Below are 16562 nucleotides of genomic sequence, written 5' to 3' on the forward strand. Positions count from 1 at the left end.
GATTATATTGAAACACAGTGGTTACTGCTTCTCCGATTCCTGCACAGACAGCAAATCAAGTTAAATCAGGACTTCTGCCAGTTCAGTGGTATTATGGTGTGGCCTGAGGCAAATAAAGTGCGATCCACTCTCGCAGCACGCTATAAAGACTGAACGATACTCATACACTTTATAATGACGAGGCACTTCTGAGAGTAAAGTGACTCCAATTTCAAGGATTAACGCTGTGCAGCAATGATGGCTTTCTCACAGACTTTGTTTTGAATGCCCCGGTGCATCGTTTGCTGTATTTAAATGCAAGTTGTAAAGGAGTTTACCCTCCACTGAGTTCCCACAGCGATTCCCCTTTCAGACCACTTTGAACAGTAAAGTAGAGAGAAGGCGAGAGCAGAAAAGCTAAGCAACATGATGGGAAAGACAGGCTCTGGACAGTGGTGAAGTAATGGGTCGGAATCTAAGCCCCTCATTAGACAACAGGCTCATCCAGGGATGAAGGATGAGGCTGTGCAGGGGGCTGTGATGTCAGATTTGCTATGTAGAAATGGCAGGGCACTAGGAATGTGTAATGAAGTAAAAGTCAGCTGACTGCTCTTTGATTTTCCTGTAGCTGAGCATTGACATTGCTTGTCATCATATATTTTCAGATCATAGTTATTAATAAATACATGAACATCAGTAATGAATTGAGACTTTTACACAACACTGTTTATGGGTTAGAAAATGCTTTCTATTTACTTTACATCTGAGTTGCATTAAAATCAATTCACTTTTTAGTTCCTGTGTCCAAATGCCTGACGAGAAAAGCCTGCTAATTAGCTAAATGCAAAGTACAGATAAGGTTGATGGGGATGTGATAAATTTTGCCGGTATTTGGTCAGAAATCTTACTTTTTAACATGGTGCAAAATGAAAAATTAAGGGATCACCAACGTTTTTACAATACATGCTCAGGATGACATGAATTTCAGAACCAAATCTGCCGAAGATCCATTCAAAAGTTCAAATGCTGGACTCATGGTGATTTAAAAGTCAGGGGATTACTTGGATTCGTCCTCTGGGGACCATTAATGTGTGAACAAAATGTTCCAATGTTCATGTACCATACTGGTAACTACCGTTACCAAAAGTTAAAATATTTCACTGAACAAGTTTAAACTCTGATCTGCTGAGTGCACTATAGAGGAAAAGTCAAGGGATCTCTTATGTCATTGTCTGAGGACAGGAGTGTTCATTCAACCATTGTACAGATTGACCTACCAACAGACAGAGCCACATTGTCATCCTTGAGCTACCTATTTGCTAAAATTGTTCAGTGTCATGTGATGTCTTTTTTTTCTACAGCTTGATTCTTTTTTGTCTTTGTCAGGGGTTAAAAATGCTAACACAGAAAAAATATATACCATCACAATACCAAGATGCAAACAACGTCCAACATTTTACAGTTTTCAACAAGGTACAAATATTTCTTCTCCAGTGAAAGCAAACAAAGCCACCACATGACTCTGTGTTAGAAACAGCCTCACCAGTAAAGATCTTTTCATCAACAGGGGAACAGGCTTGCCCTTTCATTATGCTAAACACCAGCACACATCACTTCTTAATTGAGCTGATGAATACAATAGGTGATTGATGACAGTTATTCCCCTGCCACCAGTCCAGCAAGCTTAACGGCACATTAAGGATTTACAGTAGCCCATTACTTGTGCATATGTGTGCTTGGTGAGAAGGAACGATGTTTGGAGAAACTGATCTCACACCTGGAGATTCCACTTACACTTCCAAGCCAGATTGCAGTTGGCTCCTCTGACCCTTACTTAGATCCTTCTATAAATACAGCCTGGTTTTCCTGGTTGACAAATCCACTTATGACACACAGAGATGTCCTAAGGTCTTCATAAGAATGTACCGAATGTTGAGTCCTGCCTACTGATGTGATAGTTGAGGTAAGAAGGGAAAGAGTGGGGAGGATGATTGTCATTAGCATTCTAGCCAGTACGATGGAAAAGTGACATAACAGCCCAGTCCTTGCACACTATTGTCACATGTGATTAGCTTACCCTCTCTGGGTGTGTTGTTCCTCCACAGAGGATCCAAACACTCCAATGTGGAGACCAAGCATCCTGTGCCTCACTGCTGGATTGCCCAAGACGCTTGGTAAACACAGGAAATACAAAGCCCCTAAATACATCCCTACTGTGTTTGGAGGACTGCCATGACAACACATAGTGGATCTCCCGGAGAGCTGGTGTGTTTGTTAGGTGGATACACACTGAGATATGCCCAAGCAGTGCCCTTCTGTGCAAGAGCATGCAGCTTTATCTTGTGCACTGTCTGTCACACCAGAATAAGAAGCTTCACGCTGCAGGGACACACAATTTGTTTGAGACAGGAATCCGCTCTTGGCTCTCACAGCATGCCTAATTCTGCAGGAATGTCAGGATAAAAATCTCAACGAAATGTAAACACTGTAATCTGCCCCATGGATCTTTGCACTGGAGTCTTGAGATAAGGCCAGATGAACTGTTCTGTTGGTTATTTGACACAGCGTTCCTGCTCTGGCCTTCATGTCGTATGGCTGAGGATCTCCAGACAGCTTTAGATTAGCTCCTGTCTCTCCAGAAACAACTGTCAAGGCTAATCTTCTCTCTAAGCACAGGTCATCTGGACGCCAGATCCACACAGAGCCGGCATCAAAGCTTGCAGGGTCCTCTCTCTCCCAACCTCATCCTTCTCTTTCTTTTCATCCCTTTTAGTCATGGCTTTCAGAGCTTCTCTGACCGGAGAGGAGGAAGTCCACATCATCCACATCATATGCCCATCCTGTAGAGGATGTCTTCCCTGTCATCGATCTTACTGAGGGAGGATGTGCTTTAGGTGCAGATTGCAAAGAGTAGTGAAAAAGGATGGGCATTGATTCAATTTAAGTATACCCAGCGCTGATCAATAGAATAGATCTGCTTGGGAGCCAGGAGTGTGGTTATGTCAAACTCTACTAAATGAGGGTTTCAGAGGTCAGACTGTCAGCCTGACAGGAGCCTCTGAAAGCCTCTGTCACCCTATCTGTCTTCTTTTGTCTTATTTATTCAATGATTATGGCATTTGTTAAGTGGCGCCATGAGGTAGCGTGACTACATAATCCCAAATGAGGTCATATTCTGCAGACTTCCCATGGAAAATACTATAATTGCTGTTTTGAAGAGGAACACCTCAGCACCTTAGCATATGAGAACCACAAACCTATATTGTTGAAATTAGCAGTTAAGATGGAAAAATGTAGCTGCTTTTAGTCTGAGTGTTTGTAACATGTTTTAAATGCTGTCAGCCTCTCACTTACAGTACTTTGTACTAGAAAAGTCTCGGAATGTGTTTTATGGCACTTTTACGCCCTTTTGCACTGCTCTTATCGATACCATAATGTATATTTTCTACCAATATACTGTACCTGTTATATAGCCACCAAATCTATCAATACTTCTATTTTCTGTGAAGTGTGTAGATAACCAAGGCCTATCAAAGCCAACTGAATATATGGTTAAGTGAAGTTAGATAGTGTCATGGATGCTTTGATGTTCAAACTTGACCTCATCAGAGTCATCAGGATACACGTCGACACCCAACACTCATGTCGTCCATGCTCCTAGGAAATCATGTTTTGATACACGTCAACCCGATCTGATTTGAATGTAAAACACATGCAAAAAGAAGAAAAAAAGAGATGGGGGTTCTCAGTTGCAGTCCTCCTCTTGGAGCCTGAAAATCCTCTGTTCTTCATGTGCAAATCCCTCAGCCAAATGGCCTTGAGTGTCACCCTGGGTTGTCCTGTTCAAAGGAGCTCTCGGGTCAAACCTGCCGGGTCAACCTCTCTCAAAGCGACAGAGTTTACCCCTAAACCAGCCCCCTTCACTCTCTAAAAACACATGGGGCCCCAGATAGACCATCGTCCTTCCTTACACTGCAGGCCTGTGGTGATTTACTGCCACAGTACACATCATATAAACATATCATCCACATGTCATCATCCAGGTCTCTGGGGGGACTTTTCACAGTGCTGCGGCCCAGATCTTAAAGATTTATCCACTTCTCTGCTGTTAACATGATGAAATGTTTGCCATGGCCAGCATGTGACACGATCCCCTCTGAAGTCCCTTCATCTTTGCCACCAGCACATAAATCAAAATTCTAATCTGGGTTTATCTTAGAGCACATTCACTGTCAGGTGTTAATGTTTATTTTAGAGCCATAAAGGGAAGTTCAGTTGCCGCCACTTTAACACATTTATGCCAGGAAGCTGTGGTGCTAACAGCCAGGATCAGATAAAGGGAGGCTTGCCATATGTTGCCTTTGGGTATCGCTGAGAAAACACACTGTCAATCCATTTAAAATCAACACAATTAATGAAACAATAGTATTTTACATTGCCTTTCTCTGATAAATTCTTTCTTAATACCTTCTACCCCTGCTCACAACAAGATCCATTTCATGTCTGTAAGCCTTCCCCTTAAACTCTCCCTAATACCCCAGTAGAGAGGGTTAAGACCAGCCCTCCCCTCAGTTGCTTTTGTGTCATGTTTCAAAGACCCATTCATCAGTATAATATACACAAATGACAATACTATGCATCATTTCAAACTTTTGCCCTCTTCAGTCTGTAAATATCCAGTTACACTGGACACACATGAAGTCTAAATATTTTGGCGTAAACTCTCCCTCCCCTGATAATGATAATGCCTGTGCATGAATGCTACAACTTTCAATGTTATGTTCTGAATCATGTTATGCCTTATAAGCAATACATGCCTTTACACCTATTATAATAAAAGTAAGTGGTGCTAGTTAGTCGGATGGTGACAGCTGTTTGAACTCGTCTGTCTTCGTCGTGTTTCCCATAGGTGCAGAGGCTTGATAGCGCATGCAAGATCTGTCTGTTCCCTGCACGACCCCTGACCCCCGTGCTGAGAAAGGGGCCAGCCTGTCCAATTCAGTCCAGAGACAAGACCTCAGGGTGTCCTGCAAAGTGTTAGTGGAGCCAGCTGAAATTACATTTGTCTGCTTCTCAGTTTCGTGTTTGTTTGCCCTGAGAAATACCGAAAAATGGAGACTAATGCAAAACAACAGGACAGAAAGGACATACACTGTACTATATACATATATTTGAGACTAACTGTGTTGAGGAAAGAGCCTTATTATAATACATAATTTCTTACAGTTGAATCTTTCCCACTGCACCTACGAGCTGGGACCTGTCTCAGGTGGGGGTGTGCAAGCTAATCACTAACTATACCTGGGAGACAAAGGCAAAACAAACCAGACAGCAAGCTACTGACCCCAAGGAAATGCTGCAGTTTCCCCCATAACAAGCAATTTCCCCCCCTGCTGAATAAAATTTAATTGGATGGTCTCCCATGCTTTGATTTTTTTTTCTTCTTTTTAATTTATATGATTATTTCCTCACTGTTCTTGTTTTTCCCACAGCACGTAGAAGCAATCAAAGAAGGGCGAAACATGATCAATTATGGAAATGAAAGAGAAAGCCATAAAATGGTGAGGTTGCCCAAACAGGGTGTTTCGTGCTCATAAAATGAATACAATATTGATCCTTTCAGACATGCCAGCTGAGCCCGTCTTTAACAGGAGCACGTCTACTAAAAAGAGACAATTGAGATCCTTTTCCCAAAGTCTAAAATATTTTTATAGGTGTTAGACGACCAGCGTCCATTAGCCATGGAGCTGTAGGAAGCCACCGCTTTCAAGTGGTCATTGTGAACACACTCCCAACGGATTTATGGCGTCTTGTAGAAGAAGAGCAGCCACACGTGAAGAGCAGACCAGAAAACAAAGATAAAATGGTCATGTAGCTTTATGGAAGAAGACATAAATACATGCTGAGATAAATGCTGTAGACATTGCTGATCACCTTTTAGGAGGCCAAAATAGAGACTAGAGAGTCAAAGAGGAATTGACATGGTGGTAGGTGAGGGACTTGTTAGTAGCCATATGGGAGCAGCAAGGAGGGTGCTGGAGCAGGAGGGAGGTACCTGTTGGGTCCCATGTTCTCCTGTCACTCTGATCTTATCAGGGGGCCTGACCAAGAGGAGGACCAGCTGTCACTCTCGCCGCTCTTTTGATGTCCTCATTCAGAGCCCCCCGCCCCCGCCCTAACACACAAACACACACAAACACACACACACACACACACACACACACACACACACACACACACACACACACACACACACACACACACACTAATTCAGAAGAGTTGAGGCTTGTTTTGGTTCATAATGAGAATCGGTGCCTTTGTTAGTGAGCCTCTCCACAAACCCCACAGTGGAAAAAAAAAAAAAAGAAGCAAGATAATGCAAGATAGTAACAGCTCTCTGAGGATATGTGGGGCCAGGGTGGTTCAATTTAGTTGTTAAGAGCCTGGGGCTTGACAAAGGAGAGTCAGTCCTCTGAGCTGACACAGGACATCCTGCTCATAAAACAGCCAGGACGTCCTCACACAGACACTGGCACTGATAAAAAGGGAAACGCCGTGTATTCTTCTTCACAAATGCTCTTGCCACTGTTCCTCCCCATGAGCTCATGTCTTCCTCCTCTGAAAATTATACTCTTTGGGGGGAAAAAATCGCAGTTAGCCACAGGGATATTGTGGAGTAATTATTTTTGCCTACCCAAGCACGAAAGCTTGCACTAGCTAGAATTGACTGGACTGTTTTTGTAAAGTTTAAGGCTCAAGTAGCACCAACATGTTTCAGCAGAAAAAAAAAAGAAAAAGAAAAGAAATTTACACATTTGCAGGCATTACTGGATTATTGCTCTTAGTTTTTCAGATCCCACTCATTTGTATAATATTATGGCTTGTGTGTCCGTTGTTTTCACCTTGTTTATACCAGTTATTACTTATATTATGTTAGCGATGCTTTAGCAATGGCAGTCATTTGGTTTGGTCATGAAATATGTCACCAAGAAGTTTTGTACAGACATTATTGATGCCCAGAAGATGAATACTTTCACGAAATTGATCCACAGTGACAATTAAGTTGACCAAATTAAACATAAACACATTAGTGTTGGTATTGTCTGCATTTTAACATCCCAAAATGTGCATGTTAAGAGAGGTGGTTTGGTGGTTGTATAGTTGTGAGATATTAAGTGGTTTTCAGAAGTGTTTCAAAAATCATCTTGCATTCTTTATAATGTGACATACAGTCTGTCGCAGCAAAATAGATCAAATTAAATAAGTCTATCTTTTTCTCAGGTAACATTTTTTGGTGATACAAGGCATGTTAAGGTGCAGTGTAGTCCAATTATCTGTCCTCACAGAAAGTAACTGATGTTGGCCTCAAAAGCTCAGACCCAGAGACTCTCGATGCCTCAGACAATTGCTTGGCAGGGGCAAATGCACTCACAATGCCCTCTGTTACTGTGAGGGCACGCTCTTTATACACTGCGAACTTTTGAACCACCTCTTGACCACAGCTTGAAGGGAGTTGAGACAATGGTTAGTAAACACGCCGCAGTGAATGAAGGGATTAGGTATTAAATGACAGGATGTGCTTAAAGAGGAGCAGGTGGTGGTTGAGGAGAGGCCAGCTTAGCCACGAAAGAGCGGAACATCATGCATCTCCATGTGGCTTTTGCTCCGGCTTCGTCATCCTCACGCTCTGTCCGTATCGCTCCCGATCTTTCACACTTGTCCTCCGGTAGTTCATCTCTTCCTGCCTCATTTCCTCCGCGCTCTATCGCCACATCTCTCTGTGCTCTATCTCTATTGTCCACCTCTACACAACCAGAGAAGCCTGCTCCTTAACTCAGGCCTCAGACAATTGACATTCATGAGGTTGGGCATTCCGGTCCAGCCCCATTCATATGTACAGTAAGCGGAGGGACAGAAGCCACCTCACACACTGTAGAGCCTATCCCCCACGTGGGGCTGGCAGGGGAGCTGGGCGAACCTCAGTTGTTTCACTATAGACAAAGTTACTACATTGTTGTTTGTTTGTCATAGCTTTGTCTAGAATCTACATGTACTGTACAGTAGAATCAGTATAGGAGAATATACAGTCCATATGACCTTGCTGCTGACCTTACTCATGTCCTTGTCATATTTTCCAGCTAACAAAGTTGCAATACACATTCATGATTCTGTCCAAAAAACAACATGTTTGCAGCCAATATGCCAACAACTGCATCTGTCTGCAACATTACATGTCTTAATTGGTAAATCTGATTTTGTGTGGATATTTAACATGTCCAACCAAAGATAATCCTTCTCGCCTCACAGTAACGTGGAAAAGCATGACCTTCTCTGCGTGTCCAGGGGTGCATTATGGGTAGGAGTGGAAAGCTCCTCTCATCGTGGTGGTAATACGTTTCTGAGCTTCCACTTGTCAACAAGGTAGACCTGCATTTTATATCCGAAGTCCAGCACCAGCTCTCTAGTTTTACATCGGGGAAGCAACAAATCCAGCAAAAAAACATTAGAGACGACAACACACTGCAAGAGAGCTACGTGTTAATCATTGTGAAGAGAAAACTCAGACAGCTTGATGTAGTATTAGCTATTTTTGAGTGTGGAGACAGACTGGGAAGGGCTGGTGCGTTTTGGGCTGTGGGATTACCTCATGAACACGTAAGAGGAGAACCCCTCCTCCAACTGTGACCTAATGTGAACCAAGTCAAAGTTTAATTAGTACCTGTCTGTGGCACACACCCCCATTGTTCTTACTCCCTTTTATTGCTCTCTCTTGCATTTGTTTGTAACATTTTTCTTGTTTTACAGAAATCACAAATTAAAATTTCTGAACAATGCTGAATTTGATACATTTTCGCAATGCTTTTTAAAACATTTCCTCTACATACAGAAATATGAATGAAACAGATGAAAGACGATGCGTGTCAAGAAGAAGAGAAGCACACTGATCTCATCTGTAATAAGATCACGGTCCAAAGCCGCTCAGTGGCATGCGATCTCTGCATTACCTCTGTGTCTACCTGTCCCAGTTTGGCATGACACCATTGCACCTATTTTTATCTCAGTGGACACTGACGATCATGCTCTGCTGATGACTGGTTTAGAAAGTGCGTGCCAGGAAAGCTGGGAGTGAGTGTGAAGTCAGTTAGCTGTTATTTTTATATTTCTGGCTAAACCATCATTGCTTGCAAAGTGTGGAATAAGTAAAAGTTAAAAATAAAGGTACAATTCAACTGTAATCATCCATCTGTAGTCATGGGAATAAGTCATTGTGGCTCTTTCTTTGTTATGGTTAGAAATCTTCAGTTAAGACCCTTTATCAGCCGGTGTGGCGTCATCTGAAAGTCTGTGATCTTGATTAGATGAGACCATTTGCACATGTGCTCTCATGCAAATGATGTCAGAGCACTTGAACCCAAATCTATGTAATGAGATCCCTCTCGACATCTGCAGTCTTTCAATATAACTTGTCAGCCATCCATGGGGAGAACTTATAAATCACTGAGATGTGCATCTGTACGCCTGCTGCATATTTGATCCCCAGAGTTTTCACTCTCTAACTGAATTATTTTCAACTAGCATCTTCTTTTACATTATGTAGTTGTTAAGTCAGTGATTTTGCAGAAAAAAAAACTTTATTTTGAAAGGGACAAGTAAATGACAGACATGCTGAACATGGAGAAACACAAGGACAAGGCTATAGACAGCAAGCGTACAAAAAGGCCCCTGACCTCTCTATTGTGGTGAGATCAGAGATGAACCAGCTCTACAGCTGGAAAGGTCAGCAAGCACACAAGGTCAAGCCGACACAGACCCGCCATACTCAACATCAAAGACAAGTCCGAGGCCTGTCGAGGCTCCTTCTGAGCTGGGTTGAAAACAGCAGCACTAATCCCACTCCGACCACTCGCTGTCGCTCCTATGGAGAGGACAGAGGTCAGCTGGATGTACAAATCCTAATAATTTCATTCAATCGTGGCTAGTTGTTGAATTAAAATGCTATCTTTGATGTGCATTGGGTTTTTTGACCTTTGGACCTGTCTTGTGTTTGATGAATAGAGAAAATAATTCTGCTGAATTAACATATTCCCATTAGTGAGTACTTTCATTTAAAGAAAGATTCCTTTTTCTCTTTGAAAGCAGATTTTGACAGAAAGTCTTTCTAAAGAAATGATTCATGAGATTTAAAAATATTGGTCTCCACAGTCAGTGGATCTGCAGGAAGCACAACTTCAAAGTAAAATTGGATGAAGTGCCGAAAATGTTTGTCAAATCTATAAGCTCCTTAGTTGGTTACTTTAAGGTCACAGTGGCTGCCTGATGGGAAAAAAATCATATTATGAGGTATGATCACGGGAGTGAGGGCTAATGTTTGAAAGGACAGTCACCCGACTACTTACCTTCATGAGTGCCCTTGTGCTCACCCCATCTTTGAAAGAATTTTAATGGAAGGATACCAAGGCAGATTTTGGAAATTAGATTATTGGGCAGCTGCCTACTGTCTAATCTCCTCATGACAGCTCGAAAATGAGGAGCCTCTTATCATCTGTCATTCCTGCTTAATCCCATGTGCCCCTTGCCACATACACCAAGTGTTAGAAAACCTCCGGTCTCCCCTCAGAAACCCCAGCTTCCAGTGCCATCATCTTAATGTCTGTTTGTGCAACTGAAGGAGTGTGACTGTGTGTTTTAGTACTTGAGTGCAAGTATGTTTACTTACATTTAAATTACTGAGCCTGACAGGTTTCACCCGCTAATCAAATACGACTGTCTGGGTTGATTGTTGAAGTCGCAACTTATTAAACCAACAGCTGGGCAGAGTCAGGAAGCCAGATAAGGAGCCGTTACTGCTATCTGTGCTAAATTGGTCTGCCTCAGTGGGGCGTTTGTAAAGGCAGGAGTGGAGATTTTTTCAACGTGTGTGATAAACAGCCACTAGCAGACGAGAGAAGTTGCCAGCATTGCTTTCTTACTGATGAAGAAACACTGGGTGCTATTAAAACCACAGCTGAATTTAGCCCAAACAGCTAATATACCATACTCAGTGGTATCGTTATTAGGTGTCTGAATGTGGGATGCATTAAAAACTCCAAACTGTCCCAATATAGATTAAATACCTGTTTATTCTAATGAGATAAATGTGGATGGTCAAAGGTTACAATTAGTAAAATAAAATAAAAAGCAAAAAAAACAATTATCTGCGAAAGAAATGGAAAAAGATTGGCTTTATTTCTCGGGTACAAACAATTGTCAAATGCAGCCTTACGCCATGGGGAACTTTCATTACAGCAACGTAAATATTTACAAATTAAGTGTAAGCGTAATGATTGTGTTAGAAATGCTTTTATACAATGCACCATTTTGTACACCATTTTCAGGTTCAAACATCGTAAATGCTTTACATTTTGTTATTGTTTTAACAAAGCAATCAGTGCAGAAATGCAGTCCACTTTAATGACTGCTTCTCAGGGATGATTAAGTGTGCTGTGCTAAAAGACCAGGTGAGATTGAACTGTTTTCTTTCAGCCCAGGGGAATGTCGCTATACAAGGGTCATGACCTTCAGGGAGGCAGGCTGGAACCGACGAATTTTCTTCTTCAGGGCTCGGGAAGCTTTGATCCGGCAGGCTGATGGCTCGGGGCGTGGGAGCTGCTGGAGGGGCCTTCCAGCAGCAGTGGGCCCCAGAGCAACCTCAGCCCACACCAGGCCTCCCTCCTCCTCGTGTCTGTCCACCTGGTCCTCCTCGTCCAAAGACAGACTGCTGTCGGAGTCTGAGAAGGACTGAGAGCTCTGGCTGGACTCGCTATCTCCAAAGCGGTTGGTGGTGTTGTCACTCATCTCCCCCTCTGTGCTTTCAGCAATGGTGGAGTGAAACAGAGAGGCGCATTCAGCTGAATACTCAGACTCACACCTGGGTGGGTAGAGGCTAGACATGCGGAAAGGTGCTTCAGGGTATCTGGCATTAAGGTTATGGAGGAAAGAGTTAGAGGACATGGAGGTTTGGAAGGGACGAGGAGTTCCAATCCACTGGCCTGGCTTGGCACTCATACTGCGAACCATCTGCATGCTCCCTGGTGCCTGAGCATGGGGCTCTTTTGACCTCTGACGCTGAGCACATGAGGCCTGGAACATCTCCACTTCAGACTGCCACTTGGCAGCTCCCTGCCTCCTCTTCCTCTGTTCTGTAGGCTGCTCATACTCCACGCACTGAAGTCTTCGGGTTTTGCTGGACTTTGTGACAGCGGGGATGGGATGTGGTTTAGGATGGACCTTATGGGTGTACATGACTCCTGGGCTATAGTGGCTGGAGTCAGAGCCTGAGCCCTGTCTGCGCTCCTCTGTGTGACAGGTGGTAAATTTCTGGGTCACTTTTCCCTTTCCGGGCCTTCTCTGTTCCCCCTTGGTTACACCACTGGCCTCTTTGGTCCTTTCACCAGAGGAGTATCCATGTTGCTGCCTCATTGCTCGAGACTTATCACTGCCTTTTCTTCTCAGCTTCACGGCTTTGGTTTTACGGTCTGCCTGTCTCACCTTGACCCTCTGGGATCCAGCTGGGACGAATTTGGCATGGACAAACTCAGGGGAAGCTGTGAGACCAGCATGAACCTCGAAGCTTTGACTCTCCTCTGTGCTGGAGCTGTGGGCCATCACTGGTCTTTGTCTATGGCTCTTCCTCTCTTGGTCTTTTCCATTATCCCCACATCTCCTCTCTGAATGGCTTTTCTCTACACTTGCATATTCTCCTTGGGGCTTACCATTCTTCCTGAGGGTTGAAGTGGTGACCTCATCAGAGCTGTACTCCTGAATGGCAACAGGATAGGAGTACCGGTATGAAACCTCTTGATTTCTTGCTGACTGTTTGTGGTTTGTGTTATCAGCTTGTTCTTGGCTGGAGTATATCATGCAGTGTCTCTTCTGGTCGCTATCTAGTTGGATCAGGTTTGGGGTCAGAGCTTGAAGAGGCTTCAACATACACACCTCTTTCTGAGATACTTCATGAAGCCCAGTAACAACTTCAGTGGGCTTCCTGTGGAAGTCACCGTGTGTGTATACAGTCTCTGTGCCTGTGTCACTCTGTATTTTGCTCAAGCTTCGCTGGAGGAGCTTGTCAATATAGCCCAGGGTTTTGGTCTCATAGCCCATTTTTGCCCTCTGAAGGGTGTCAGAACCATTCATTCCTAGGCCCTGTAGGAGTCCAGGTGTGGCTGGATTGCCTCCATTGGAAAATATTGGGCTCTGGAGAGCCACAGCATGCAAGGGGCTGGGGTAATGATACACTTCAGTGCCACTGCGGGTCACCAGGTTGCTCTGAAACTTGGGGTCCACTGTGGAGGTTCTCAGGTTTGGGTACATGGAAGGTTTCTTTGCATCCCCAGATTTGAAGTAGCTTGGTCCTTGAGCCATCATCCTATCAAGATCACCTGGTGGGCAAAAAAAAAAAATACTGATCAACCTCCACAAAAACAATTGCATTTTATTATGCAGCAAAATACACGTTTATTTGCAGCGCAACATTTTTGCATGGTTTGTACTCAAGATCTTAAATTAGAGACAGGGAGATGTGGTTACCTGTTGACACGGGTCTTGGACGTGCCTGCTCGGTGCCTGCAGTGCTCGCTCGGATCCTGCTGCTGCCCAGGTGGAGGCCTGTGGCCCGTGGAGGGTTGGGCTGGGTCGTGGTCTCGTCGGCAGAACGGCGACGGAAGACATCAACTTGTGATGGAGGGCTAATGTGGGTGTTAGCAGGGCTCAGGGGAAGGAGGAGAAGGCTTGTCTGGGAAGATGACAGACATTCGCTGTACACGGAGGTGCAGGAGTTAGACAGGGAGCAGGAGCCACCGTCGCTGAGCTCATAAAAACCTGGAGAGAGAACGATTACACATGAGTATTTATCTCTGAATTTAAAACTGTGTGGTCGTAGGTTGAGCCTAGGCTTTACTGCTTGTAAACAGTGGGAATGTGTGTGCCTACACACCTGAACTTGGCCTGCTGTCACTCTCCAGCTGCTCCGTGGAGGCCTTGCTTACATCCAGCTTAAGCTCACTGATCTGTTGGTCCAGCTGCTGCAAGTGAGACTTCAGGCCTACATCCTGTTTCCGAAGACGAGACTGTAAAACAGACATTGCATAACATTTTAGGCAACCCCCGAAAAACAACAAAACGCCAACCTCAAAGGAAAACCTAATTAGATTTTATCAGGAGAGGAGGGAGTCATGCAATAAACCTATATGCACACACACACATGCACGCAATTACCCAGAAACCTTCTGTACAGGTGTATGAACCGGAATAACTGCTGCTAAAAATGTCATAATTTTATCAAGATGAGGTCTGTTGTTCAGATAAAGGATGCTCTAATGTAAAGCCATCAGAAAAACAAAGGCGACTCAGCTGTGGCTGATGATTAACCCCAGCAGGACACGGGGGAGCATGGAAGAAGCAGTGGTGGGTAACTCATTTCTCCCCCACAGCGAGGGCCTGGCCATTGTGTAAACTACTAGGGGAAGAAAGCTTGGGGGTTGGGATGAAGGACTCCTTGCTTTGCAGCGAAGGCTGGGCCTTTACTGTTACAGTGTTTCTTAAAATGAGGACTGGGGGCCGTTGCCTCAAAACTGCACTGCTTAATTAATGTTTAAAACAAGAGAGTAAATAAGTTGGGCATTAAAGTGACCTATTGAAAAAGGTCACAACCTCTAGACTTCCATGTGACTCCTAAATTTCCCACAGGACCAATAAACTATTTATCTATCTATCTATCTATGCATCTATCGATCCATCTATCTGTCTGTCTGTTTTTTAAAATGGGGTTTCGCCGAGCTGCTGTTGCTGTATTTTGGTCTAATGTGAAACACAATTTACTGTGCACGCTTCAGTGCATTCATCCTGTTTCGCTGAGAGTCAAGCAGAGCACCTAATTCAAAACAGCAGCCCTCATGGAAAAAGCTGCTCACAGAGAACTCCACAGAGCCAATTGTTTCCAACACTCAGGGAATTCATTTACAGCAACAACAACAAAAATACCTTTTATTTTATTTCCTGGCATTAGTGGTTAATGATTGAGGCCCACCCCCCACAACTCAAAGTCCCCTTGGTCCAGCAGTGAACCTTGATTTATGACACCCATCCCACTTCCCACCCCCAGCTGAGAGCATGAAAGTGTGTCTGGTAATAATTGAAGACTGAATGCACATGGGCATCAGCTGAAGGCAGAGGACGGTTTTACTCGAGGACTAACTCAACTTTCCACTTGAGTCCAGCGTTGGTCTCGTCGTGAGAAATAAAGATAAATAAAACAAATAAAGGCACAGATTACTGCACAAAAGAAAATGTGCCAGAGGGTTTTTTTTTTCTCTCCACATTACTACGTTGTGTGTCGTTTATTCCCCCTACCAGCTGTTGCTTCAGGGCTGTCAGGGTCGCCTCGAGCCGCTGCTCCTCCGCCCCCATCGCACCGGGGCCCTCCGGACCGGCGTGGACGGAAGTGGCCGGCTCCTCTCGGTCCATCCTCAGTGCCCAGCTCACCATGTGGCCCTGTCTGTCCTTCAGCAGATGGAGCTCCTGCAGCCCGGCCAGAGCAGCCTGCAGCCTCTCGCCCACCCTGCCGCGGTCCACTCCGGCTGCGGCACTCATCGTGCCCAAGCAAGACCCCTTCCTGCTCAGCATGCTGGAGAGGGGCGTCCGGGCATTATCCCCCCCCCCAAAAGACAAAACAAGAAACAAACAATAAAAACTGCCGTCGAAGAAACGTCCCCGGTCAGAGGGCGCCGCTCGGTCAGTTTCTGACTTGATGCTGCAGCTGCTGCTGCTGTTGACCTGGTTAGTTTTTAAACTACCTGTTAGAATGACCGTCGAGCACAGCGGAGCGAGAGAGAGACTTGGCTCCTCCCACAGACCAAATGGCCTCGCTCCCTATTGGCTGGCTTCGGCGTCCCAATGAACATCTGGTACCAATCGTCCCCATTCAAACTGAAGCTGCCCAGGCATGTACTGAGTTCATCTGCATAACGCCACACTGCACGATGGGCATATTAGTATTATTGCTATTTCCAACAGTATTTCTGTTGTTATGACTCTCCCTGGCAGTAAGGAGAAACAGACTTTGCTCAGCTCTACAGCTGCAAGTGATTTCAGGGAAATAAATTGGTCAAAACATGTGGCATGTTTTTTCAACATCATCAGATTATCACCCGTCCAAAAAAGAAAGAAAAAAAGACTGTGTTTGAAGCTCCGTGTAAAACTCAAAACCTTAAAACACATTCACATTGAAAGGATATATGGCATATAGATCAAATTTTAAAGTTGAAACATACACACATTAAGTAAATCCTAATTTAAAACTACTTTCAATGAGTAAACTCTGCTTTCACAACAGCCTAGACAGAAAAGTCAGACTGTTTTGAAGATATAGACCGGTGATAGATGAATGGCGCCTCCCTGTGGCAGGAGATATTTCTACATTTTCATGGCAACTGATGGCGTTCAGTAAGTTGAAACCTCTGATGCATAAACAGCTATTTCATTGCCATAAAACTTGAACAGATAAATAAATATGGTGAGTCAATTAATCAATGAATGAATGAATAACA

At 44.2% G+C, this 16562-nt stretch overlaps 1 protein-coding gene across 1 annotated transcript; it reads right to left on the reverse strand.

Annotated features, from left to right (window-relative positions):
• Positions 1–11182: 11182 nt before the first annotated feature.
• Positions 11183–15862, reverse strand: dact2 (dishevelled-binding antagonist of beta-catenin 2). Its single transcript, XM_035606716.2, has 4 exons — positions 15367–15862; positions 13952–14084; positions 13546–13836; positions 11183–13397 (listed from the first exon to the last, which is right to left on the reverse strand). Exons 1-4 carry the CDS (start codon positions 15637–15639, stop codon positions 11518–11520), a joined length of 2577 nt encoding a protein of 858 aa, XP_035462609.2. The 5' UTR covers positions 15640–15862; the 3' UTR covers positions 11183–11517.
• Positions 15863–16562: the final 700 nt, after the last annotated feature.

Source organism: Scophthalmus maximus, chromosome 10 (assembly GCF_022379125.1).
Source record: "Scophthalmus maximus strain ysfricsl-2021 chromosome 10, ASM2237912v1, whole genome shotgun sequence".
NCBI lineage: Eukaryota > Metazoa > Chordata > Actinopteri > Pleuronectiformes > Scophthalmidae > Scophthalmus > Scophthalmus maximus.